Raw genomic sequence first — 23282 nt, 5'->3', positions numbered from 1 at the left:
GATGGAGTTCTCAGGGCACACTTTTTAAGGGAAACTGGGACTGGGACTCTTTAATCCACACAGCCAGGGAGACACTGCATGGCTCAGGGGTGATCTGCCCTCAAAGAACTTTTCCCTAGCACTCAGTCTCTTCCCCTCTCTGCAAGGAGAGTGTGAATTATTTCCAATAGAACCAGGTAGTCCTGGTAGTCCTGTACTGAGGCAAAGACTAGCTAGTTGAGGAGGCTGATGACACTAACTTCTGCTGAAAGTAATGTTTATTCCTTTATAAGCACACAGAAAAGAGAGAAAGGAATAAAACAGCAAAAATATTTGTTTCTGGGATTGTGCTTGAACATTTAATCAGACATTTCAGACATTTCAAAAACTCTTCAAAATGACCATGTTCTGACCTGGACTGGAAGAAGAATCAGATGTTGAAACAGATTCTGTAAATGATAAAAGCAGGATTATAGCAATATGAGACCAAATCCATCTACATCAAATATTTTTGAAATAATCAAACTGCTATGATTTTCTTTTAGTTTGGATGCATTTTGTACAAATGCATTGTAGTCTTTTCTATGTATCTTTGACAGTTCAGAACACAGACCTACACCCACACAGACACACACTAATAGACTGAGAATTAATGTCAAAGTCAGAAAAAAACCAGTAAAAGAAATCTCATTAAGTATTCTATTCAATAGCAACAGAAGATGATAAAAGTCTTAATTTTGTGTGGGAAAATACTATTGAAGTTTTTGTATTAAAATTATCTTTTTGAATAAAATAACTGATAAAGGATGTGCGGAGTGTTTGAACTAATCAGAATGCATTTTTTCTCACTGGCCTTGCAGTATTATTCCTTTGTAGTAAAAGATTAGCTTAAGAAGAAAGCAAGAAAGGGGAAAAATAGGAGATACTGCAGATTTAAATTTGAGTGGGCAGAATCCACAGGTTACAATTTTTCTATCATGCTTCTATATAGCTAGAAATAATGTCATAATAAATAGCATAAATAAGATTCATTGTTATAAATCTACTGCAAATGTGAGACCAAATCTCACAACTGCAATGCAATCCATAAAAATCTTATTGATTTCTCCCTATAACTACAAAACAGATGTTAAATTAAAGTCTTAAAGCTGAGTTCTTTCTTAGCCCTCTGTCTGCAGTGTACATTGAACAATGTCAAGCTGTTTTCTGTGCTATTCAGATTTTACTTTGAAAATGCTATGTTTTAGAAGGGAAGGCTCTCCTTTTCTGGTACAGTGCTTGAGAGAGTGGTAGAAGTGTTGACTTATATTTTACCAAAATAATTTCATACGCTTCTGTGAGTAGGCCTGTGTTGGTAAAGGAAAGGAGAATAGTAAGATTAAATAAAACTTCCCTAATCTGGTCTTACTCAGATAAATGATCTATGTTGAGCAGTTTTTTGTGCCTTAGCCTTCTAGCATAGAAACACAGAGAGAGAAAACTGATTGATAGTCCTCAGTGCTTCCCCAAGCTAAGGAAAGTGCCTGCTACTGTTTCTGGAAGTGTTCTGGATGTGGCTCTTGGGGATACGGTTTGGAGTGATTGAGGTGATGCTGGGCTGGTGGTTGGACTAGCTGATCTTGAAGGTCTCTTCCAACCTTGGTGATTCTGTGAAATGCTGGAAATTTGATGTGCTGCAATAAAATAAATGAACACACTTGCAAAGATTGTGTTTCCACTCAGTTATGTGATGTGACAGGGCACACACAGTGAGCCCACCCTGTGGTGGAAAAAGGACATTTTATTGGCATGATGAGACAGTAACTGTGGCATATCCTCATGATGCCACAAGCAGAATCTGCCCCTCTGTGAGCAGGATCAGGACCAGATGTACTCATGTGACATTCTGGTGTACAACCTGTATGCATTTCAGGACATTTTCTCATCTGTGCACAAAGCTTCTGACTCTTTCCTTTATTTCAGGGTGAGAGGGGAGCTCCTGGCCTCCCTGGACAGCCAGGAGACAGAGGAGTGCCAGGAATTGGCTTGGCTGGACCCCCTGTAAGTAGCAGGTCCTACTGCAACCTGTGACAAAGGTGGAAAATCAGGCATTGCCACCTGGGGAATTCATTGCCTGTGCTCAGCTGTGCTGAGAGCCTGTGGGAGACATTTTGCCTTCTGAAGGTGCAGACTCCAGATGGCTGGAATCCAGAGGCTGCCATTTGTAGCTGACGTGTCACGTGTCTGTTATGAGGGCCAAAAGTGCTGTCAGATTGATTGGTGTCACTGGCTGTCACTCCTGAATTTTGTGCATCATCCTGGCACACTGGCTGTGGATGTGAGTGGAAATCTGTGCCAAGGCATCAGCTCTGGTCTCCTGGACACATATAACCTAGCTGTTGTATAACCTCTGTTGGAAGGGAATGACTGTGGCATACATCAGTGACATGGTGACACCCCAACAGCAAAATACAAAATCAAATTGCTTAAAATGCTGTGTTCCAAGAGGGCCATCCTCCCCATAACTTCACACAAATATTTGGTAGGTTTGACCTCATCCATCTCTGCCCTCCTGAGTGTCAGTTGGTCACATGGTGTATACAGGAGTCTGCTCAGAAAAACTGGATTTTCCTGCTGCTGGGCTTTGATCACTCCAGTACTTGTCATGTACAACTCCTCTCAAAATGAGGGGGATTTGGCAGAGCTCTGGCAGTAGTCCTGCTCAGAGACCTACAGCAGTGCGCTGAATTTGCTAGTGAAATGTGTTAGGAGGAAGCAAGTGCTATTTCTGGCTGTAAAATAGAGGACATCTGAGCACTTGCATTCTTTTGCAACACCTCATACATGCCATGATCATTCAATGTGTGATTATCAGTGGTCTGTTTGTCTAGATATAAATGTCCCAATTATACAGTACAGGAAGTTGCCTTGAAATGATAAGTCATATTGCTGGGTAATGAATTGAAAAATCTGGCATTCTGAGGTGTATGTCTACTTGATATTTGCTTTTACCATGCAGACAGGGTTGGTCCTGTTTCACACTGTGACTGTATCATGGCTTTTATGGTCCTCACAGGATTACCAATGACTACAGGTTTCCTGGGTCTCCTTTTTTATGATTTATCTAAGGAACAGTGGTGTTCTTGCACTTCTCAGTGTTCAGCCTTTAATTAAATTAAAATTAAATTAATATATTAGTATCTGGCTTGTGTGAAAATCACTAGCTTCTTTAATTGCAGATTTTTTAGATTCAGTCCAGGGCTAGATGAGTGCATGTCTGCATCCTGATGTACACAGGATGACAAAGTTGTTCTTCACTGGGGATTTAGCATTCTCATCTCCATAAACACAAATGACTAAGGACTTGACTCCAAATGCAGACATCTCTTGTCTCACACCAGAAGTTTGTTTTTTTCAGTGTCTTCATTATTTGCCCACTGTCAGGATGTGTAGCCACCTACACACCACACTGTTCTCAAAAGATATGTTTTATTTTTTAAATTTGCTTTACTAAATGCTTCTTTTAAAAATAAAATTAAAAAGCACAACAAAACAACAATCAAACAACTATTAGGATGGGTTTTTTCCACTGTAGATTCATCATAACCTCAGCTCCAGTACAAAGACTGTAATTGGAAAAAACCCCTCTGTATAACCTTGAATCTAGCAGACTGTCACAAAGACTGAATCTCACAGTAAAAACAAACAAACAAAAAAACCAAAACAAACAAACAAACAAAACCAAAAAAACCCCACCAAAAACCAGAATAAAATCAGTGGAGTTGTTTCAGTGCATATTACACACTGAATTAAAGACATCAGCCTCTCCTCTTCTTAGCAATGTAACAAAATTGTGTTTATAGTACTTCAGCTTCAGAGCTAAGAGTCAACAACTTTCTTGGAATCCTCACCCTGGTTCTTCCTGTACCCTTAACCTCTCTCAGGCTTTGCTCCCTGCACAAAAGGAATACATAGATGAGGATTTTTTTTTAACCTGATCTGCTGAAGTATTGAGTTACAATTTACATAACACTGAGCCATAAACTTGAGCATTAGCAGAGTGTTATTTCCAAAAGAGTAGGGGACAACTTGGACAGCTGGGGTGAAATCATATGTTTATACTGAAGTTGCCTAATGGATGGATGCACAGTATAAGAAAGGTTTCAATCTTGCTTTGCCTTGCCTTGTTGGTGTTAATTAAATTATGCATTTAGCCATTTCTTTAACATGCACTGAAGTGGTTTTTTTTTCATGGAGACATTGTGAGGATTAGTGAGTTACTGTGCCAGAAATAGAAAGCAAAAGGAGAGGTGTTACAGTGGTAGCCAATTTATTCAAGACTTGTTTTAGGTGTGTTTGGAATACCAGATCAATTCACCTGTGCTGAATATGGTACTGCATCACCTCTGTGGTGTTCCTATAGACATGGGTACCTCCCAGTGGCCCACTCTACTCAGCTGCACATTATAAATTGCATCCCCAAATAAACAGCATGCACAAGCCCACTGCCCTCCTTGCTTTGACCTAAATTAAAGAGCACAGAAGTCCCGTGGGATGTTTTTCCTTGCAGTAGGAGGTAGCTGAATGTAGTGTTTTTTCAGATCCTGGGGGACTTGTCCTGTCCCAGCCCAAGAGATGTGAGGGTGCTGTGGTTCTGTGTCCCCAGACCCAGCCGGGAGCATGGATTGCCCATGGGCACAGGCAGTGCACACACATCCCCACCCAGGAGTGCAGCACACAGTCCAGTGCAGAGAATGGTGCCTTAATGCAGGACGTGCCCTGCTCAGCCAGAGGGGGATGGGGATTTTAAGTGGTTTGATTGCTGTGTCTTTTGTCTTTGTAGGGCCCTGCAGGACCTCCAGGAGACAAAGGGTCACTGGTACAGTATGTCTTTCTAGCTATACCCAAATTCTTTGGGGAGGGGAAAACCACACTAATTATGTTTCTAGCAGTCATTTCATGAGGGTACATGTAATTGCTTTGGTTTTGCTCAAGGAATGGTCACGGGGTGGCTGACCCTCCAAAGGGAACTTCTCCTTTGTATTACCAGGTACTTGTCTGCTAAATTGAGTTGTGAGAAAGAGTCGATCAAGAGCCTTGGTCTGGTGGAAACTTTGTCTTACATGTCAATAGTCCTACAAGAGAAATAATGAGTGACTTGTTTCACCCTTCATTCAAAAAAATGTTTTAAAGCACATAATTCAAAGTGCATTTCTTATAGCCAAGGCCTCAAGGGTTTAAAATAAACCATTTAAAACATTTTTCGTACTTAAATCTTACAGATTTCACTATTCACCAAACACACTTTAGTCCCTCAACGTTCAGTTTTTCAAGGATGCAATCCATTGGTGTGGCACAAAAAACTGTATCATGGTCTCAGTAGACACTGGCCTGAATTTTCAGCACAACAGCCAGTGCTAGCAGTGTGATAGCCTGGAACTGAGGATATGGATCTTCTTTTCTCCTCTACTGTCCTGTGCTCAGTCATATTTTATCCCTGTTCAAAAACCTGCCTCCTCCAGAGAGTCATTATTACCTCTCCAGTCAATATATGGGAAGCTTGAGTTTAGCGATGCACATGAAATCCCTTGAGCACAGAAATGACTGATACCAGGGTAGTGCAATGTGAGCTGTAATTAATTTTTCTTAAATTCTCTGATAGTTGTGTATGTGCTGGTTAATTTCTCCACCAATAACTATTAGGTTAATGATTTCTTATCTTTGGCTAAGAAGCACTTCATAAATACTACTCACGTTACTGGGTTTGTCTGTTCTCCCCCTACCAGGGTCCCCGTGGTGTACCTGGTATCCCTGGACCACAGGGGCCTCCTGGCCAGGATGTAAGTAAAATAAAAGTGTAAGTGCACAAGAAATTTGTCAGTGCTTGTGTCTAATTTCCTTAAAAATTTGTGCAGATAATCAAATGCAGGATTACTAGGATTGTCCAAGGGACATGATTTGCAGAAGTGGAGCTCTTACAACTTAGGTTGCCAAAAGGGAAAGTAGTTGGAATAAGGTGGATTGCTTCAAGGAAAGTGGGAGACTTCACTACTGACCCATTTTAAAATGACACTGGAGGTGGGACTTGGCAGCATACACTAGCAAAAGATCCCACACTGGAAAAGGATCATGCTTAGACTGTCTAGGAACTTCTTAGAATCCACTGAGATAAGTACCCTTTTTGTTAAAACAGGGCCACAGCTGTTAAGAAGTTCTCTATGTGCTCATTTTGCTGCTGCTATTGTGCATGTTAGAGGACATTTTAACCTCTTGGTGCATTGTCCTCCCACTGTCTCAGTGGTGAGTCATGGAACTGAGGAATAGAGAGGAACATGGCAGACTCACAGCTGGAAAGCTGGCCCCTCTCTCTGCCTGGTTTTGCTTCAGTGCTGCATCAGAAATAGGAGAATTATTTTCCTCTATGATGTGGAAACCAGTCCTCTGAAGGAGGCTCTGAAGATTTTGAAAGGCTTGTTGGCTTTGAGGGAACGCTGTGGGGAGGGGGAAGTGACCTCCCATAACTCTCCTTCTCAGTGCAGCTTCATGATGCTGTTCTGTCTGAAATGGGAACCAGCTCTCACTAACTCCACAGCAAGCACTTGTCACCCCCAATTGTGGCTTTACTGACATCCATCAGGCGGCCTGAGGGGAATACTTTCCTGTGGAAAGAAGGTCTTGTTTTCTTCCCACTTACTTACTGCCCAGAGAGGCTGTGCATGCCTCATCCTTGGAAGGGGGCCAGGCTGGATGGGGCTCTGAGCAGCCTGGGATATTGGAAGATGTCCCTGCCCATAGCACAAGTTTGGAACTGGATGATTTTTATGGTCCTTTCCAACCCAAACCATTCAAATATTCTATGACTTTGTACTTTGTCACAAGACAAATTATTAAGCCAGGGTTTTCTTCCACAGCCCATGATAGTTGAAATGGTCACTTGTGTCCCTAAGCAACCATAGATTTGGGATTGATTGTGTCCTGCTGCCTGTCCCTAGATCTCATCACCTTGCCTCAGATGTTTGAAATTTTTAATTGAGATGTTTTGAACAGGAGATAGGATAGATGGGTTTATTAGAGCTCTGCTGTGTGAGGAGAGTGCCTGAGGCAGCTTTTTGGAGTCTCTTTCTGACTCTGCTCAGATCGACATTGGCTCTTGGAGGTGCAGCACTAAGGTCTTTACATTTTTCTTTTCCCTGTAGAAAATTAACCAAACACAACCATTCCTTGGGCTACTTATAAAACACATTCTCTGTTAAACTCACTGCTTTAATTGGATTCAATATGTCTTTCAGAAGCTTTCTGGATTGTCTGATCACTTGTTAAACCATTCTATCTGTGTTTCAGGAGGTATAATTTGAGGTACAGGGCACATTCCAACATTACTTGGTGTGTCAGCAGGGATAACCTGTTTTGACAAGATCATGCATTTACAGTTTCCTGATCTCTATCTTTATTTAACTAGAATAAGGAACTTTTTGTTCTGCTTCTGCACTCTTGTATGCCAGTGCAGTGTTCCTGTATCCTCTGAAACATGTCCATTTTTGTTCTCTGCTGTGTTCAAACACGATAGCATTGGATAGGAAAGCTCCAATTTGAATTGCTAATATGAATTTGCTGTGCAATTCTCAAGCCATGCAGTGTCAGCTGCCCGAATGACTTGCTTCAGTGTCTTGTACTTTGCTATGGCCTCTGCAAACGTATTCCATGTTTTTTTCTGAGACTGAAAAATTCTTTTAAATCACATTTACATACATTAAGTTACTCTCTGAATTATTTTTCCAGTTGTGAACTCATCAGAGGTTTGTGGAAGTGTCTGCTAGCAGTTGCATTCTCTGACATAGCGAATCAGACATACAACTGCATTTAGGGAGGTTGAAAGAGTCAATATTTGTTTTGCCATAGCTTTGGCTAGAATTCTCTCCCACTGGTCTATAAATTGGGTTTTTTACATGACTACATTCCAGGTTTTTTCTGGTCTCCAAAAAGCACGTGTCATATTTTTTTGGGATAGCCTGAAGTAACCTTTTGAAGTATCTGTTGGCTACTCCATGTAATTTCAAGAGTTCTCAGGACAGAGAACTCAGAACAGAAATTAAAATTTAGGTTTTGAAAATACTTGCACAGGTTTACAGTACAACTGTCCTGCTTTGGCCTTGTTCTGCTCCTCTTAGCAAAAACCTTGCTGTTTTTATTTTCTTCTAGAGTTCATTATGTCCATAAATCCCCATGAATTACCTTTTTCTGTGAAAAAGCTGGGACATGTTGTCTTCTTCCATATATGTAATTTTCTTGTATTTAAATTTGCATTTTTTCTGATTAACCAAAGCTCCATTTCTTAAAGCCTGCAAAGTGTGCTTTTTTAGGTCTTTTTCTCCCAATAATATGACTTATTTTTTCCATAACAGACCTACCACACATTCTGCCTACTTTAAGGACCTCAGTCACATTAGAAAATTACTTTCCCTTGCTTTTGGGGGGAAAAAAATCAAAATCACATTTTAATCTGACAGTATTCCTGTATCAAGCATTAAAATAGTGTAGCCTGAAGTACCTTCTGTTAGAGAAGTTGGCCAATCTCCTAGTCTGAGAATTATAAAAAAGTATTTCTACATTTTCAATGATGTTATATGCAGTGCTGTCTCCTCCTGCTGCTGCAGACCAGGTCTCTCCTGCCAGGTTAGATTAGATAAATGGAAAAAATTCCATAACTGTGCATGCAGTGAAGCTCTGGAGCAGAATACGCACAGAAGCTGTGGATGCCCCATCCCTAGAAGTGTTCAAGGCCAGGTTGGATGGAGCTCTGAGCAACCTGGGAGGGTGGAAGGGAAGCAACCTGGGAAGGTGTCTCTGCCCATGGCAGGGGATTGAATTTAGATGGTCTTGAAGGTCTCTTCCAAGCCAAACTATCCCATGATTCTATGAAAAGGTTTATTAGAAGATACAAAATGACAAGACAGGGTGGGCAGGTGCAGGGCTCAGCCAAACAAATACTCCAGCCAGCTCTGGTTTACACATGACCAGCCCTTTTACACCCCTTTTTGTCTGCTCCCATGTTTGTTTGTTACTCTCTCTTCTCTGCACAGCCCCCCAACATCTCCCCAGCTCTATCAGTCCCTCAGCCCCCCCAGTTCACAGTCCCCCAGTTTACAACCTTATCACTTGCAAGGCCCAGATTGATCTCCCAGGAAGTGCAGTCCATGGTTTTTGATAGCCCATCAGTTACTGCAGGTGACAAGGTCTGCTGCCTCTTGGGTCTGTGTCTTGGAAAATTTAGTTTCTGATTTTCTCCTTTTCCTTTAATTTCCCAGTTGGCAAGGTCCTGGCTGAGGTAACCTTGCTGCAATAAGCCTCCTCATATTTCCACATGCCTTGATCAATTAATGTGAATGTCCAGGTTTGCTTCCCATCACTGCCATCCTTTTTTGTTGGTCATGTTTGTCCTTGGCAATTTAATTTACGACTTTTTCCTTCTCTTCCTTTGTTGAATTCAAAAAGGTCCTTGACCAGCTACCCCTAAAGAAGCAGACACTCTCTGGCCAGCCACCCTGACACTTCACATTTTGGGGATCATCTGTTCTCCCCTGACTGTCTGCCGGGAGATAAAATGTTTCTGTTCAACGCACCTATTTAATGTCCTTAGATTAGGAAATGATCTGAATGAAACATTCTCTTATGCTCCTATTAGCAGTGAGGGCACCTATTTAATAGGATCTTTCTGTATTTTAATTATGATAATTTTAATTAACATAAACATTGAATTAATAACTTTTTAATTAGCCTAATTATTTATGGTAGCTAAGTTCCAGCATTACCGAGAAGGTGATCTTCTCCCTGCCTTTGCTTTCATAATTGCAAAACCTTTGTGGATGCATAAATTACTGCCAATGGATTTGAAAAGCAGACTTTACTGTTCTGATGTTGATTTTCCCATCCAGTTAGAAGGACAGTTCTGAGGAGCCTTTGTGTTTGCTTTAGGGTACTTACACCCCAAAACAGAGTACACTTATTAACCCCGCTATTGTCTCTTTGTTGCTGTGACTTATGACTGATTTAAGATACTGCATTTCAAGTTTAATTTTCTGTCTTGTAGTAGAACTACCCCACTATATTCCTGTGTGATTTATACGCTTCCCTTATATAGTTTGGTTTCCTTACAGACTTTCTTTGCGTGTTTTCACATGCACCACTTACCTGAGCATCACTTTTCCCATCATAGGATTTTGACTGTAAACTGCACCAGCAGTTAATTTCTTCTAAGTTACATAATCACAGAATATTTTGAGTTGGAAGGGACCCACAAGTCTCATGGAGTCCAAGTCTGCAGTGAATGGGCCATGGGGAGGATCAAACCCACAACCTTGGCATAATTAGCACCATTTCCCAACCAACTAAGCTAAATATTGTTTTGCAGCATGTTCAGCAGCACAATTTCCATCAGTTCCCATTTAAAGACCATTCCTGTGTGTCAGGTTTTGCAGACTAATGCATCACACCTCCCCATGGCTGACATTTTTTCCCTGTACTGGTGTGCTGTAGCATTCATTGGATATTCTGCTTTATGCCAGCCACTCTTGGCTGCCAGCTCCTGAAAGTGTTCAGACTTTATGAGTTTTCCAACACTGGTTGTTATTTGGGTCCATGCATTTTCCCACATCGTGTTAGCAGCATTTCTTTTCAGTGCCATGCAGTTTTTTGTCAGACTAATTTCTTTTTTTCTGGATTTTCTGGCTTTCCGTTTTCCAGTTCCCTCCCCTGTTAGCTTGTCAGATGCAATTTTAACTTCCATGTCTTCATTCTAGGATTTTCATTCTGCACTGAGCAATGTGAAGCTGCATCAGGGGAGGGTTAAGTTGGATATTAGGAAATGGTTCTTCATCCAGATAGGGGCCAGACACTGGAACAGGATCCCCAGGCAAGTGGTTGCAGAACCAAGACTGACAGATTTCAAGGAGTGTTTGGACAATCTCAGGCATAATATGTGATTCTTGGGATTGTCCTGTGCAAGACCAGGAGCTGGACTTGATTTTTTGTGGGTCTCTTACAACCCAGGATATTCTGCGATTCTGTGTTTGCAGCTCATCCATTTTTGTCAGCCTTTCCTAACTCCAGGCCTTTACAGACCAGCAATATTTCCTCTACTTGTGACTCCGCTTCCATTGGTCTGTTCTCTGATAATGCACCATGCTCAAGAACCATCATCTACATCTGGTTTGTTCAGTTTGGCTCACAAAAGCTTTTCTCAATGGGCATTGTCTGTTTGCAGTCTTGTACCTTTCGATTGTTTGACTTTTCCTGGGGATTCAGTGGGGTTTTTTTAGGTTTTTCAGCCTTGGCACAGAGCTTAATCTCTTTTCCTCTCTCATTTCCACCCTTTTTAGAGACATCACCAGCTCCATATCATACACCACACAAGAAAATGGCTTCATCCCTTTTTGTCTCAAGGCAATCTGCCACCCTGCGGACATGATAGCTCTGCTTAATCCTTTCCAAGGATTTCCATTTCATTCGCTCTCTTCTTATGTGTCTTTTCACATAACTAAGAAGTCTTTTCCTATATTCTTTTTTAAAAAGATCTTTAAATACTCAAATTACACTGCTAGTGCCATGTTCGTATTTCAGATTCCAAAGCAGAAGGCTGTCAGCAAGCCCCATGGCACATATTTATAGCTGTGCTACTAGTCAGCATGAAAGGCATTTCTGAACTGTCTTTTCTGTGTTGCTTTCTGATCCAGGATTATTCTCGTGGCTCAAATTTCTGCTTTGCATCACAGTTTTTAAAGCAAGTTCTGTGTGAGTCTTCCTGAACAAAGTAGGTCTGGGAATACAAGACCTGTGTAATTGTTATTTAGCCATTCCTCTTCCCATTTGCAGAAGTGGCTGAGAACCACAGTGGAGAGGATGCCAAAAGCATGACCTGACAGTTAGCATCTGTGAAAGGGAAGGGACTTTGGGAACAATGCACAGTTCTCTGGATTCACCTTGAAGTTCTGTGGAAGAAGAAAAGCTATAAATGACTAAAATGTTTACTTGTATTTACTGAATTCTCCAGAAGGACATCTGGGGAGAATTGTGAGCTAAACATCTTCTTCACTTTGTTGAGAGCACTTCTCTTTGTTCTCACCTGCAGAAGGTTTAGTTCCTCAGGAAACAAGAGTTCATCCTTGAACTTCAGTACTACTTCAGCTCCACTTCAGGTTCACTTCAATTTGTGTTTAAGTTTTGTCTCTTAAAAGGTCAAGATAATTGAAGTGTTTTTGCTCACCCAGAAACATTTAATATGGACATAAAAAAGATAATCAATATATTTTCCCATTTTTTCTCTCGAGCAAGACGTACAGGATGTAAGTACTGAGTGAGACTCAAGGATGAAGTTTGTTTGCCCTATATCTGCAATTGTGGGGTATCATGACACACAGTGCTCTTCAGCCATTAATTCCCATGTTCCCATTGTTGTTGTAAATAATTTGATGAACTGATTAGCAAAATGGGCTAACCTGAGACAAGATGGCAGAAAACACCCAGTACCCTTCCTGCATAGGCATTTGATCAAATTTTAAAGGAACTTTTCATATGGAATTATTGGATAGTCTCGAAGAGTAGCTCCTGCTGAGCCTAGACTGATTGAAAGCCACTGGTTGTACCTTGATCAGCATCTAGCTGCTGTTGATGCAGCCCAAAAACCCAATCAAGTCCTGGGCTGCATCACCACTAGTGTGGCCAGGAGGTCAAGGCAGGGGATTCTGCCCCCCTGCCCTGGTGAGACCCCACCTGCAGAGCTGTGTCCAGGTCTGGGGTCCCACAGCACAGGAAGGGTGTGGAACTGTTGGAGCAAATCCAGAGGAGGCCACGAAGGGAGCCTTGAAGAAAGATGGAGAAGGACTTTTGACAAGATGTGAGAACTGAATATACATAGCTAACCAAGACAGCCAAAATCCAGAGCTGTAGTGTAAAGAGTAGATTTATTCCATTACCATGCTGGCAGAATGGGGACACATGCACTGCTAAGCTTATTCCATCTTAGCTGGGGCAAAAAGTGCTCGGGATAACCTCAGAGCTTATCTCTCCTTCTCCCAGCAGGGAGGCCCCAGCCTGTGAGGAATACTTTTTAAGGTTTTTACAGCATTCTGTTATCTTCTACAAAACCTCCAATTCTCAGGATAGACAGAAAACAACCCAAAGAAAGCACAACATACTAAATTTTCCACACTGAATATTCTTAGCATCCTCCAGCTGCAAGGTCATCTTGAGTGAAAACAACTCTATTTTCCCCTCCTCATCAGATCTTCCACTTTCAGCCTTTTTCTCACTACACAGGGGGAGCAACAGTAAAAGGGATAATGGCTTCAAACTGGAAGAGAGTAGGTTTAAATTAGATGTATGGAAGAAGTTCTTTACTGTGAGATGAAACACTGGCACGGGTTTCCCAGAGAAGTTGTGGATGCCCCAACCCTGGAAGTGTTCAAGGCCAGGTTGGATGGAGCTCTGTGCAACCTGGTCTTGTGGAAGATGTCCCTGCCCAAGGCAGGGGGTTGAATTTAGATGGTCTTGAAGGTCCCTTCCAAGCCATACCATCCTATGATTCTGTGAACATCCTGGGTGGCAGATCTGGAACCATCCCAGAGAAAATCCTGTGTGAGACTTCTGCAGAATCAACAAAACTGAACACAGATAAGATGCTTGTACATGGTCAGCAGAAACTGTTCCTTTAGAAACAAAAATGATCAGGCAGGACAGCTTTTGTGTGTGGTAAAGTTTTTATGCTCTTCAAGGTTCTCAGTATGAATAGAACATGCACTTGCTTGAGTGACGACACAGGGTGATGGACCAGGTGGATACAGGAATTCAGCATAAAATGGTTTGGGGAAATGTCACCGAGTATCTTAAAAATACCACTGCATAGATCCTTACAATGCAGATTTTTGTTGCCTTCTGAGCAGTGGCCAACTGTTTGTTCAGAAGATTTTGTTTCCCAAGTGGGTATTACTTTATGCAAAGATTTTACAAAAATTTTTAAATGTGATTTTTGTTTTGTTTTTAGCAAACTTAATTCCTTGTTAATGGCATTTAAGAGATGCACACTGAAGGGTGGAGGTTGTTCTTTTTCCTAACCCTGCCTATCTGGACATAAAATTCTGAGAGTGCTGGTAACTTCTATGCCTTTATCTTATGAAAACTGATACCACTACATCTCAATGAAAAAAAAAAAAAACCTGAACAAATAAACAGATTTTTCTTTTTTACAGCTGCCTTCAGAGATTTAAAGCTTCATCCTTCACACTAGTAAAGTTCATAGTGTTTCCTATGACCAGAAGACAAGCTAAAGCAATTCCAGTCTCTGTGTGACTCCAATGAATTTAACAAGGGTTTGAGAGGATGTTCAAGTTGTAGGTATTTGAAAGAGTTTGCTTTTTGTCACATGCAAGGAGCAGTGCTGCTCAGCAGCAGAAAGCAGAATGTGTGCTGGTCCAGATCAGTCAGCAGAGTGCAAGAACAACCAGAGGATTATTGTTTAATAAGTTCACCTTTTTTTTTTTTTTTCTTTTTTATGATCTGTAGGGTGTACCTGGAAATCCAGGGGAAAGAGGACCTCCTGGAAAACCTGTATGTAACTTCATTTCGATATTACATCTTCCTTTTAACCCAGTTTCCAACTGTACACCTCACCTTAGAAGTACACTTGGGTCCTTTTCCATGCTTGTTTTTCCCAGCAGAACAGTAGGAAAAAGACTAAAACCCACTAAAGGTTTAGTGAAGGCATTAGAATGGTATGAAAATAACTGGATATTCTGCATGTAAATAAAATACAAAATTTTAAAGGCACTTCCTTAGCACCACTGTGCAGTACCCTTAGCAAGAATGCCTCTCAGGTGTGATGAAGAGCCTTGGTAAGGTAGGGTGGGAAGTACAGGTTTGGCCCAGTGAGTCCTAGACAGGACAAGGGAAACCAGTGAGATTCCATAAGCATGTTCAGGAAAAATTCTCATGTCTTGATACCTCTTAACATTGCCTGAAATAATGAATTTCTCATTCCACAGGGTTCCCCACCCCTGCTCACTCCAGAGGACATAAATCTCCTAGTAAAGGTAATCAGCCTTTAATGAGAGTGGGAGTTATCTCTCTGTTTGATTCAGACCTGACTCACATTCAGTGATGGGAAAGTGTCTGAAATGTAAAAGGTGTCTTTAAACACTCTTTCAAAGCTCAAGATTTGCAAGTCTCTTACTTGCGCTGGTATTGAGACACAAGCTCACGTTGGAGATGAAAATCCCTTCCCCAGCAGTGAAATGACCTACAAAGTTTTCTATAACATCTCTGAGACTTTCTCAGCTCTTTCTGAGGCTTTCATTCCCAAGGAGAAATAAACATTATCAAGTTGCATTATCTAAACCAGAAAATGGAAAATAGTTTAATAAAATGCTGGATTTTTTTTTTTTTTTGCATACACCTTCAACAGTGACTGAAGTAATTTTGGGTAACTGTGGGTGAAAATTTAGCTTGCATTGTGAATCTAAAAGGATGCAGGTGATTAACTCCAGAAGTACCTGTGCTTCAAAAGTGATAATTTGTCTACCTTTACTCTCCATGTAGACAATTGTCTGAGAAATTAGTCAGTCTTTGAAAGGCTCTGACTGAAAAATCTTTACAGGTTTACATGGGCTAAGTTGTGAGCTTTTTAAGCTGCCTTGAGACCTGGCAAGAAATCTTTTCTTATTGATTAAAAGAAACTAAAAAAATTGTCTTCTTTCACCAACCACATTAACCAAAGGACCCTTTTAAGATTATTGCTGTGAAATTACTCTTCACTGAAGAGCTGTCTTAGTTTTGTGGAGCCCAGTATTGTTCTGGAGGCTTCACTGTAAGGTATTGTTTGGGATTTTTGATCTGGACAATAGCAAGAGACTCATTCTTGGGTATAGGATGTCACTTTGATGTTTCATTTTTTTTCCTTAGTTTGTATTATGGTTAAACACATCTGTGCATTTTTTGTACTTGGTATTTTTTCACTCAGCTCTTAGTACAGAAAGCAGCACCTTGAAATTCCAGATGAAATTAGGGATCTGCTGTTAGGGGTGTTTCTCAAGCACTTACAGTGTAAATAGATAAGTGTGGATGTAGGCACTGAGATTCAGAAGGACAATTTATCCCACAGTTTTGCAACACATTGACAGAGTTGGGTGTTGTAGCTCCTGACTCAACCTGATGATCTGTTTTGCATTATGCTCTTAAGGACAGGATTCCCTCCCCTTTTACTGAAGGGAGTTTGCCTTTGAAATGGAAATGTCATATGTGGATTCAATTTCCTGAGGATAGTTGGAGTGTAAAGAATGCCGAGAGGATGCTTCAAAGAGGTTTGGAAGGAGGGAGGTAGTGATTCTCCCTGATAAAATTTGGCCAGGACACTGTGACATTCACTTGGTTTTCATAAACTCCACAAAATTGGATGAGTTGTCATTAGCTAAGCTGGCTGCTGAATAATTTCCCCTGCTGAAATCCTTTCTGACATTGTGTTGCACCTGATTTTTCCCTAGAAGCTTGCCCTCTAAGCAGTAGCACAGATCTTTCAGACTGGAGCAGACACAGGCTTCTTGTGGTCTTGTGGATTCAAACCAATGTTTTTCTTGATAGTCTTGATAGTCTCTCTAGTCTCCCTGACCTCCCCATCAGGAAGAGCTTTTCCTTGGTTTCCTGATACTGGATGACCAATTAGGACCAAGAACTGATAGGAAACATCCCATGGGAGCACGTGTGAGCTCAGCTGCTGACCCTCACTGATGCACACTGCCCTCATTGTGTTTCTTTGAGGCAAATTCACCCAAATCCTGAGGTAAAACAGCAAAGGTTTATGAAATTATACCAGCACCACAGTGCTGCATTCACAGTGTGTGTCCATAGGGTCTGCTAAGTGTCTGCATCTTATTGCTGATGTGTTTTTCCATGTTTTCTCCCAGGATGTGTGCAGTGAGTGCCCTCCTGGCCCACCAGGCCTGCCAGGCATCCCAGGTTTCAAAGGAGATCGAGGTCTCCGAGGACCACCAGGCAGAGATGGCCAGGATGGGAAAACAGTAAGAGACTTGAGGGAGTGACCATGCCTTGGATCTGCTGTGACCCTGTTTTTCTATTAATATATTGATGCTTTCTTATAACATGCTTTTTTTTTTTTTTTTTTTTTATCAAAAACCTGCTGAATCTTATTTAGTGGCCCACTGAGTCAATGAATTAAATTTGTGTTTACCTCTTCCTCTTGTGCATTTCAGGGCATTGCTGGTCCCAGAGGTCCTCCAGGCCCACCTGGGCTCGATGGCCCAAAGGTTGGTTGGTTTCCTTTAGCTGTCTAATGAAAACTTATTTGTGACTAATTAGTCACCCTAATTATTTTGGGAAGAGGTTACCCAAAGAAATTGTGAATGCCCTGTCTCTAGAAATGTTAAAGGCTAAGTTAGATTGGATTTTGAACAACTTGGTTTAGTAGAAGGTGTCCTTGACCATGGCATGAGAGATTATTTCACTTTAATAGTGTCTTCTACCATCCCTTTGTTCACACACAGCAGGCAGACACATCTAAAGAGCCTGATTCTTGATGTTGAATTTCATTACATTGATGGATAGACTTGAGAGTAAGTTTCAACTCAAATTACATGAGAAAGAAATTAAAACCTCAGCAGTTGCCACTGTGCCTGTTCCTCTCATTTTTGAATCTTCTGTGCTGGTACCACTTACATTAAGACTGCAATGGGCCTCTGGGCTACAAACACACCATCTGCCCCGGTGGTCTTACTGAAAAACTCCAAATATTTCCTGAAACATGTTACAGAGAAAACTTCTTTTAGCTATATGCTCCTGCTTCATGGTCTAGGACATACAACATAAAACTTCCCTTGTTTGAAGTATTCCAATAATGTCACATTTTAAACATTTCCCATAAAGAGGGCTGTCACCACTCTGCTCATGATGCCAGTGCCTGGCCATAATTAAAACCTCTAGAACTGCCTAATGTGAAATAAATCTAAAGAGATCAATGGAGGACAAGATAAGGTGGTTTAATGATAGGCCACAGTTTCCTCCAGACATCTTTTCACTACTGACTTACACTGTCTAAAATAGCTCCTGCTATTTTAACATCTTTGTATTTGCACTTGTTAGAGTGCAGGAAAAGCTGATAAAGTTTTGTGAATTAATTTCATATCTTGCAATTAAAAGTGTGGGGAGAGCAGCACAATTGCAAAAATAAACACAGAGTTGATCAAAATACGTTCTAGTCATTTAAAGTTCGTTCTAGGGTAGAATTAACGAGGGAATTAGTAACCCATAAAGCCAGTAACAGACATGCCAAAATGACATGACAGAAATGCCAAGCAATCTGAGACCATACCACATTCTGCTGCTTTCTTATATGTCATGAGAAAGCAGAGATTTAGGCAGCAAGAATGGACAGTTAGATGAAATAACAGAATGAATTTCAAACTGTACATGTGCATAAAGTCAAATCAAGTAATGGATGAGTAGTCTTAACTTGAATTTAATAAGAGTTCTCAAATGCAAAGGAAAAAAAAAGGTATTGTAAGACCCCTGGGAAGGAGCAAACACAGTCTTTGTGACTCTTTTCTACATAACTTAGGAGGATCCTTGCAGTGGAAGACTCAAATTGTTCTGCACTTTTGACTGTGTGGTGTATTGTCCTTACCAACACCTATTAGTTCCTGCTCTGACAGAAGAGCAGTAGAACTGCAGCTCTTTGCTCATGAGCAGCTTCATTCCTTCTGGTCATACGAGTTAGAGCTCTTTTAGTAATAAAAAGCAGCCCTCTTTCTCTTCGTTGTCTCCTAACTCTCATATAGTAAACCAGTGTATTATTTCCATGGCCAGCAATTCATTATTGCTCTGTGCATTGTTCACACCTTGTTCACCATTACCTCAGTAATTTTCACTGTCCTGTCTCATTGTAAGCACTGATAATGAGTTAGCTGTCTCTGTCCTGTGTGTCTAGAATAGAAACAGAGAGAGAAAGAGGGGAGTGCTTTCTGGGTATGAATTTTCTGGCTGCACCTTAGAAATGCTGATTTTATTGCTGTTGTCCCTGAAGTTTATTGGCACCTTTGTTGGGCCAGATGATTCTTTATAAAGATGTGATTTAGTGAAGTGCCTAAGAACCTGCCTGCTCTTTAAGGATATATAATTCCTCTTTATGCCCATGATAATGAAACATTAGAAACTCTCTATGCTGAGTCCACTCAAAGGCCATTTTCCACATATATTTCTGGCACCAGCACTGGCAGTGAAAGTCTAGAAAAGAATTCAAGAGGAGGGCAAGGAGGGCTCAGTCCTGATTCTTGAGTTTTATTCTTGAATGTCCAAGTGCTTTATGAGAGAAGTCAAAAAACTGTCAACAACACTGAATCTCACTGACTTTCAATGCCTCTTTTTTTATTACCAGGGTGCTAAAGGAGACCGTGGTATGACTGGGGAAGTAGGAGAAAAAGGTGAACAGGTAAAATCAGTGTGCTTTCCAGCAGTGCTGTCACTGTGATTGTTCCTTCATCAGTAACTCCTGTGTTGCCTGTACAGGAGCACCTTTCTCAGAGGCAGAACAGGAAGATGGGAGCTTTTCATCACTGACAAACCACAAATGGGCTCTGACAAAGAGTGGAATCATAGCAATCCTCTACAGACTTCTATCCTCATCTCCAATAAAACTTCCCAGTACCACCTGTTTCCTCACCTCTGGGCTGAATATATTAAATTCTCCACATTACCTAACCCCTACTCATTTCCTTGGATAATCCCTAGATGATTTCCAGGAGTTCAGGTGTCTTTGGGCTGAAAAAGCTAGTTTGTCTATTTGTCCTAGATGATGAATGTAAGGAGGACCTCTTTTAGGAGGGACTGAGATGCCACAGGAAAGATGAGAATGATTTATATTAAAATAAACTCTCATAGTTAATTTTGCCAAGGGCTGACTCACTGGTTTAAGGTGCAAATCAGCACCTCTTCAATGACATTTTTAGGACATTTTAAACAAGCTTGGTTTCGCAACTGACCTCCTGTCTTGGGTAACTCCACAGTATCTACTGTCATCTTCCATTAGCATAGACTAAAATACACATGGGAAGAAATACACCTGGAATTTACCAATGTTATTTCTGAAATGCACACTTTGAAAGCCAAGGTTTCACTTTAAAAAGCCATGCATCCCTTACAAACAGCTCTCTGTGAATTGACTCATTTTGGCGTTACCTCGCAATAATCACCAGTTAACTTTTATACAAGTAAATATGTGACTAATGCCTAAAGAAAGTCTCTGTTTTCATTTTGCAGGGCCACCCTGGAATGCCTGGCTTCTCAGGGGCTCCTGGAAACCCTGGTCCACCTGTAAGTTCCTCTGTTACAGAGATGGTCCTGTAGTTTCTTGCTAATAAAGGGTGTTGCAAGCTCCATGTGGTGGAAAGTACCAATCCCATCTGTGCATTGAATTTGCATTTTCCAGTGAGTTCCTAATGATCCCATGAGTGTGATAGAGTTCCTCTGTCATGGTAATTGCTATTTAATACATTGGCCCCTTTCCACTGATTGCTTCAACTGATTCTGTAAATTGTTGCTAAGCTTCAATTGCTCTCTTTATACAACACAAAGATGATGATGAAAACTCTTCCATAGGGACTATTTAGTACATGCATAGGTGCTTTCCTGTATGTGGAATAAGTTGTTAGTCTAGAACTAGCAGATCTAAGAGCATTTTAGTTCTCAATTTTACACAATGGTATGAGACTGGATTTTCTCCAATTTTGATGTTGTGTGAGTTACTTTTAAATTAAAAGGCTTCTTACATGTCCCTCTCCATCACAGTTCTTCTCATTCTTAGTTCTGTCCTCTCCATGAATAAAATTATGCTTCTTTGTATTTAAAAAGGGATGATAATGCAGAATTAGGGCTGAAATCACCTGGCTCTCCTGCTGGTGGTGTCTCTGCTTTGCTTTCTTCAAGTCTGGGAATTTTTTCCTGGGTCAAGGACTTTTCTCTCCAAACCACCTTTCATTGCCCAGAGTCATCACTGCTCATATTGCTGCTTACAATGCAGTTTGTCTCTGCTGTGCTGAGGGTGTGCCACCTTCATCTGTTCTGGGAATCAGCACAGCCTGAATTCACATTGCACTGACTAAATGAGAGGACATACCAGAAAAGGGGGATTAGAATAAAATTCCATATTCAGATGGTAGCAGTGCCTAAAGGATGTTGGATTCTTTGCTGCTGGGACAACACATGGACTTGCTTTGAGCTCCTATGATCGTTATTTTAGGAGAACTTAATAACAGACACATTTTCTGTGTCTCTATTAACCTAATACTGCTACAACTACAGAGCTGTACCAGTAGGATTAAAACACTTAAATTTGTCATATGAGACCTCCTGAACAGCCAAAGGAAAAGTGCAAAGTAGAACTGAGCCTGTCAAAACAGAGCAAAATGTGATGTCCCCTAGACAATTATGTTCTTCAGCTTTTGCGGACTTTTCCCTCTGTCTGCATTGACTTGTGACTCCAGGAGTTTCCCCGCCACAGAGTGTGCTTCATAATTTCTATTCTCCCATAATTGCTGTTCTTCAGTGCTATTTTTGTCATGATTGCCTTTTTCCTATTTTGTCCCCTGATTTCAGAAGGAAGAGCCAAGACCAAACTGAAATATCTGACTGTTTCTTGCTTTGGAGGCTGACTGAGTGCAAAGGCTGCTTTTTAGTGATGAATGAAGAAATGGAATGAATGTTGAGCTGAGTGATTAAAGAAAGCTCCAGAGTTGCCAGCTGTGATAGGGAATGTGTTGACAAACATACAAAATGTATTAATCATTCAAGTTGTTTCTGCTTTGTTTTGTTTAGGGATCAGATGGGGCACCAGGACCAATAGGACCAGCAGGAAACCCAGGAGACATGGTAAGCTCTAAGCTCTGTGCTTGACTCGTGGCTTCACCTAGGTTTGGCTCTCTGAAGTAAAGCTGAACTGGCATCCATGTAATGTCCTTTGAAAGCTCCCCAAAATATTCAGCCTGCAAGTAGAACCTCCACAAATAATCACAGATTACTGTTCTAGCACTTTTTCTACTCACCAAATGAAATTCCAAGTTAGCCGGAGGATAGTCCAGCCCATGGGACCTCTGTGGAGGTTTTTGTCCCTCTTGTCTGTCTGTCCTTGCCATTAACATCTCTTAGCCTCCAGAACAGGATTCCTAAATCTGTTAGGATGCTTCATGACCTCAGGCTAATATCTGAACCTTGTGTGAGGATTATCAAAGTATAACCAGCAACCTGTTGAAGGATGTCACAGCACAGACTGCTGAGATGCTGGAGCCTGCCACTATTTCCTGGCACCTCCAAAAATACCAGTACAGGTGTAAGCTTTGAGAAGCCCATGAAGAATTTTGACACTGCTGTTTCATTTGAAGGGTTTTCAGATGCTACTTTATGGTAATGTGTCAAAAAACCCTGGGAGAGACAGGTGATCTGATTGATGATAGCTTCAGTTTGAAAAGATAAAAATGAACCTTCCCTGAAGAATGCCCTCTATTGAGCTGAAAGAGTTTAAGACTGTGTAATTCCATGATGAATTTCTAGAGTGAGGTTTCCTAAGGGACAAGGTGTCTTCTGAAAAGCCATTTCACAACCTGAACTTCATGATAAGTAAACAGTGATGGTCCTTCTGATGGCTGATTGGAATCAGTGAGCATTCTCAGAGAGGCCAGAGACAAGATGGCCAGGCTGGCTGAAATTCCATTTCAAATGGATGATAAAGTTGTGGCACTGTGAAAGACCTGGGATGATATTATCCAGTCCTGTGGAGTAAGGGGATTTCTTGTGATGGTCAGACATAAGACACTTCTTATAGCTACTCACGTAAAAGGTATACAATATACATCTGCTTCCTGGCAGGACACCTCATCCAGAAAGTTAAGGATGAAATATTAAATATAATTAAACTTCAGGAAAAAAATTACCAGTGATTTCAGTGTTTTCTTTATTTCTAAGAACTAATAGATAATACTTGTTGTTGTTGTTATTGGTTGTTTTTTTTTTTTTTTTAATGTGAAAAGAGAGCTATCCATTCCAAACTAGAAGGAGTTCAAGGAAACTTCATAGACTGTGTGACATGGGCTACAAGACCACCTTCTTACAGTTGTCCCATGGCAGACTCTACATGTGATAGATCTCCATCTGACAGAAGCGTCTGAGGAGTTTGTCTGACCCTCAGTATTTGTTCTTTCTTTCCAGGGCAAGGATGGTCCCCCAGGTCCACAGGGCCCACCAGGGCTGCCTGGACTTCCAGTGAGTGTGATTAAGCTCCT

General features: G+C 41.1%; 1 protein-coding gene across 1 annotated transcript in view; it reads left to right on the top strand.

Moving 5' to 3' along the window:
- The window catches only part of COL22A1 (collagen type XXII alpha 1 chain), a 54762-nt gene that overhangs the window by 18381 nt on the left and 13099 nt on the right, over positions 1-23282 (top strand). Inside the window, exons 14-25 of the mRNA XM_066317439.1 lie at positions 1942-2019; positions 4802-4837; positions 5745-5815; positions 13270-13351; positions 14512-14556; positions 14991-15038; positions 16905-17018; positions 17211-17264; positions 19388-19441; positions 20269-20322; positions 21823-21876; positions 23209-23262. Coding sequence (XP_066173536.1) covers positions 1942-2019; positions 4802-4837; positions 5745-5815; positions 13270-13351; positions 14512-14556; positions 14991-15038; positions 16905-17018; positions 17211-17264; positions 19388-19441; positions 20269-20322; positions 21823-21876; positions 23209-23262 — 744 coding nt within the window. The remainder of the gene's footprint in view (positions 1-1941; positions 2020-4801; positions 4838-5744; positions 5816-13269; positions 13352-14511; positions 14557-14990; positions 15039-16904; positions 17019-17210; positions 17265-19387; positions 19442-20268; positions 20323-21822; positions 21877-23208; positions 23263-23282) is intronic.

The sequence above is a fragment of the Sylvia atricapilla genome, chromosome 1 (genome assembly GCF_009819655.1).
Source record: "Sylvia atricapilla isolate bSylAtr1 chromosome 1, bSylAtr1.pri, whole genome shotgun sequence".
NCBI classification, from domain to species: domain Eukaryota; kingdom Metazoa; phylum Chordata; class Aves; order Passeriformes; family Sylviidae; genus Sylvia; species Sylvia atricapilla.
Note: the sequence above shows the minus strand (reverse complement) of the source record. Positions and strands in the feature narration are given on the sequence as shown.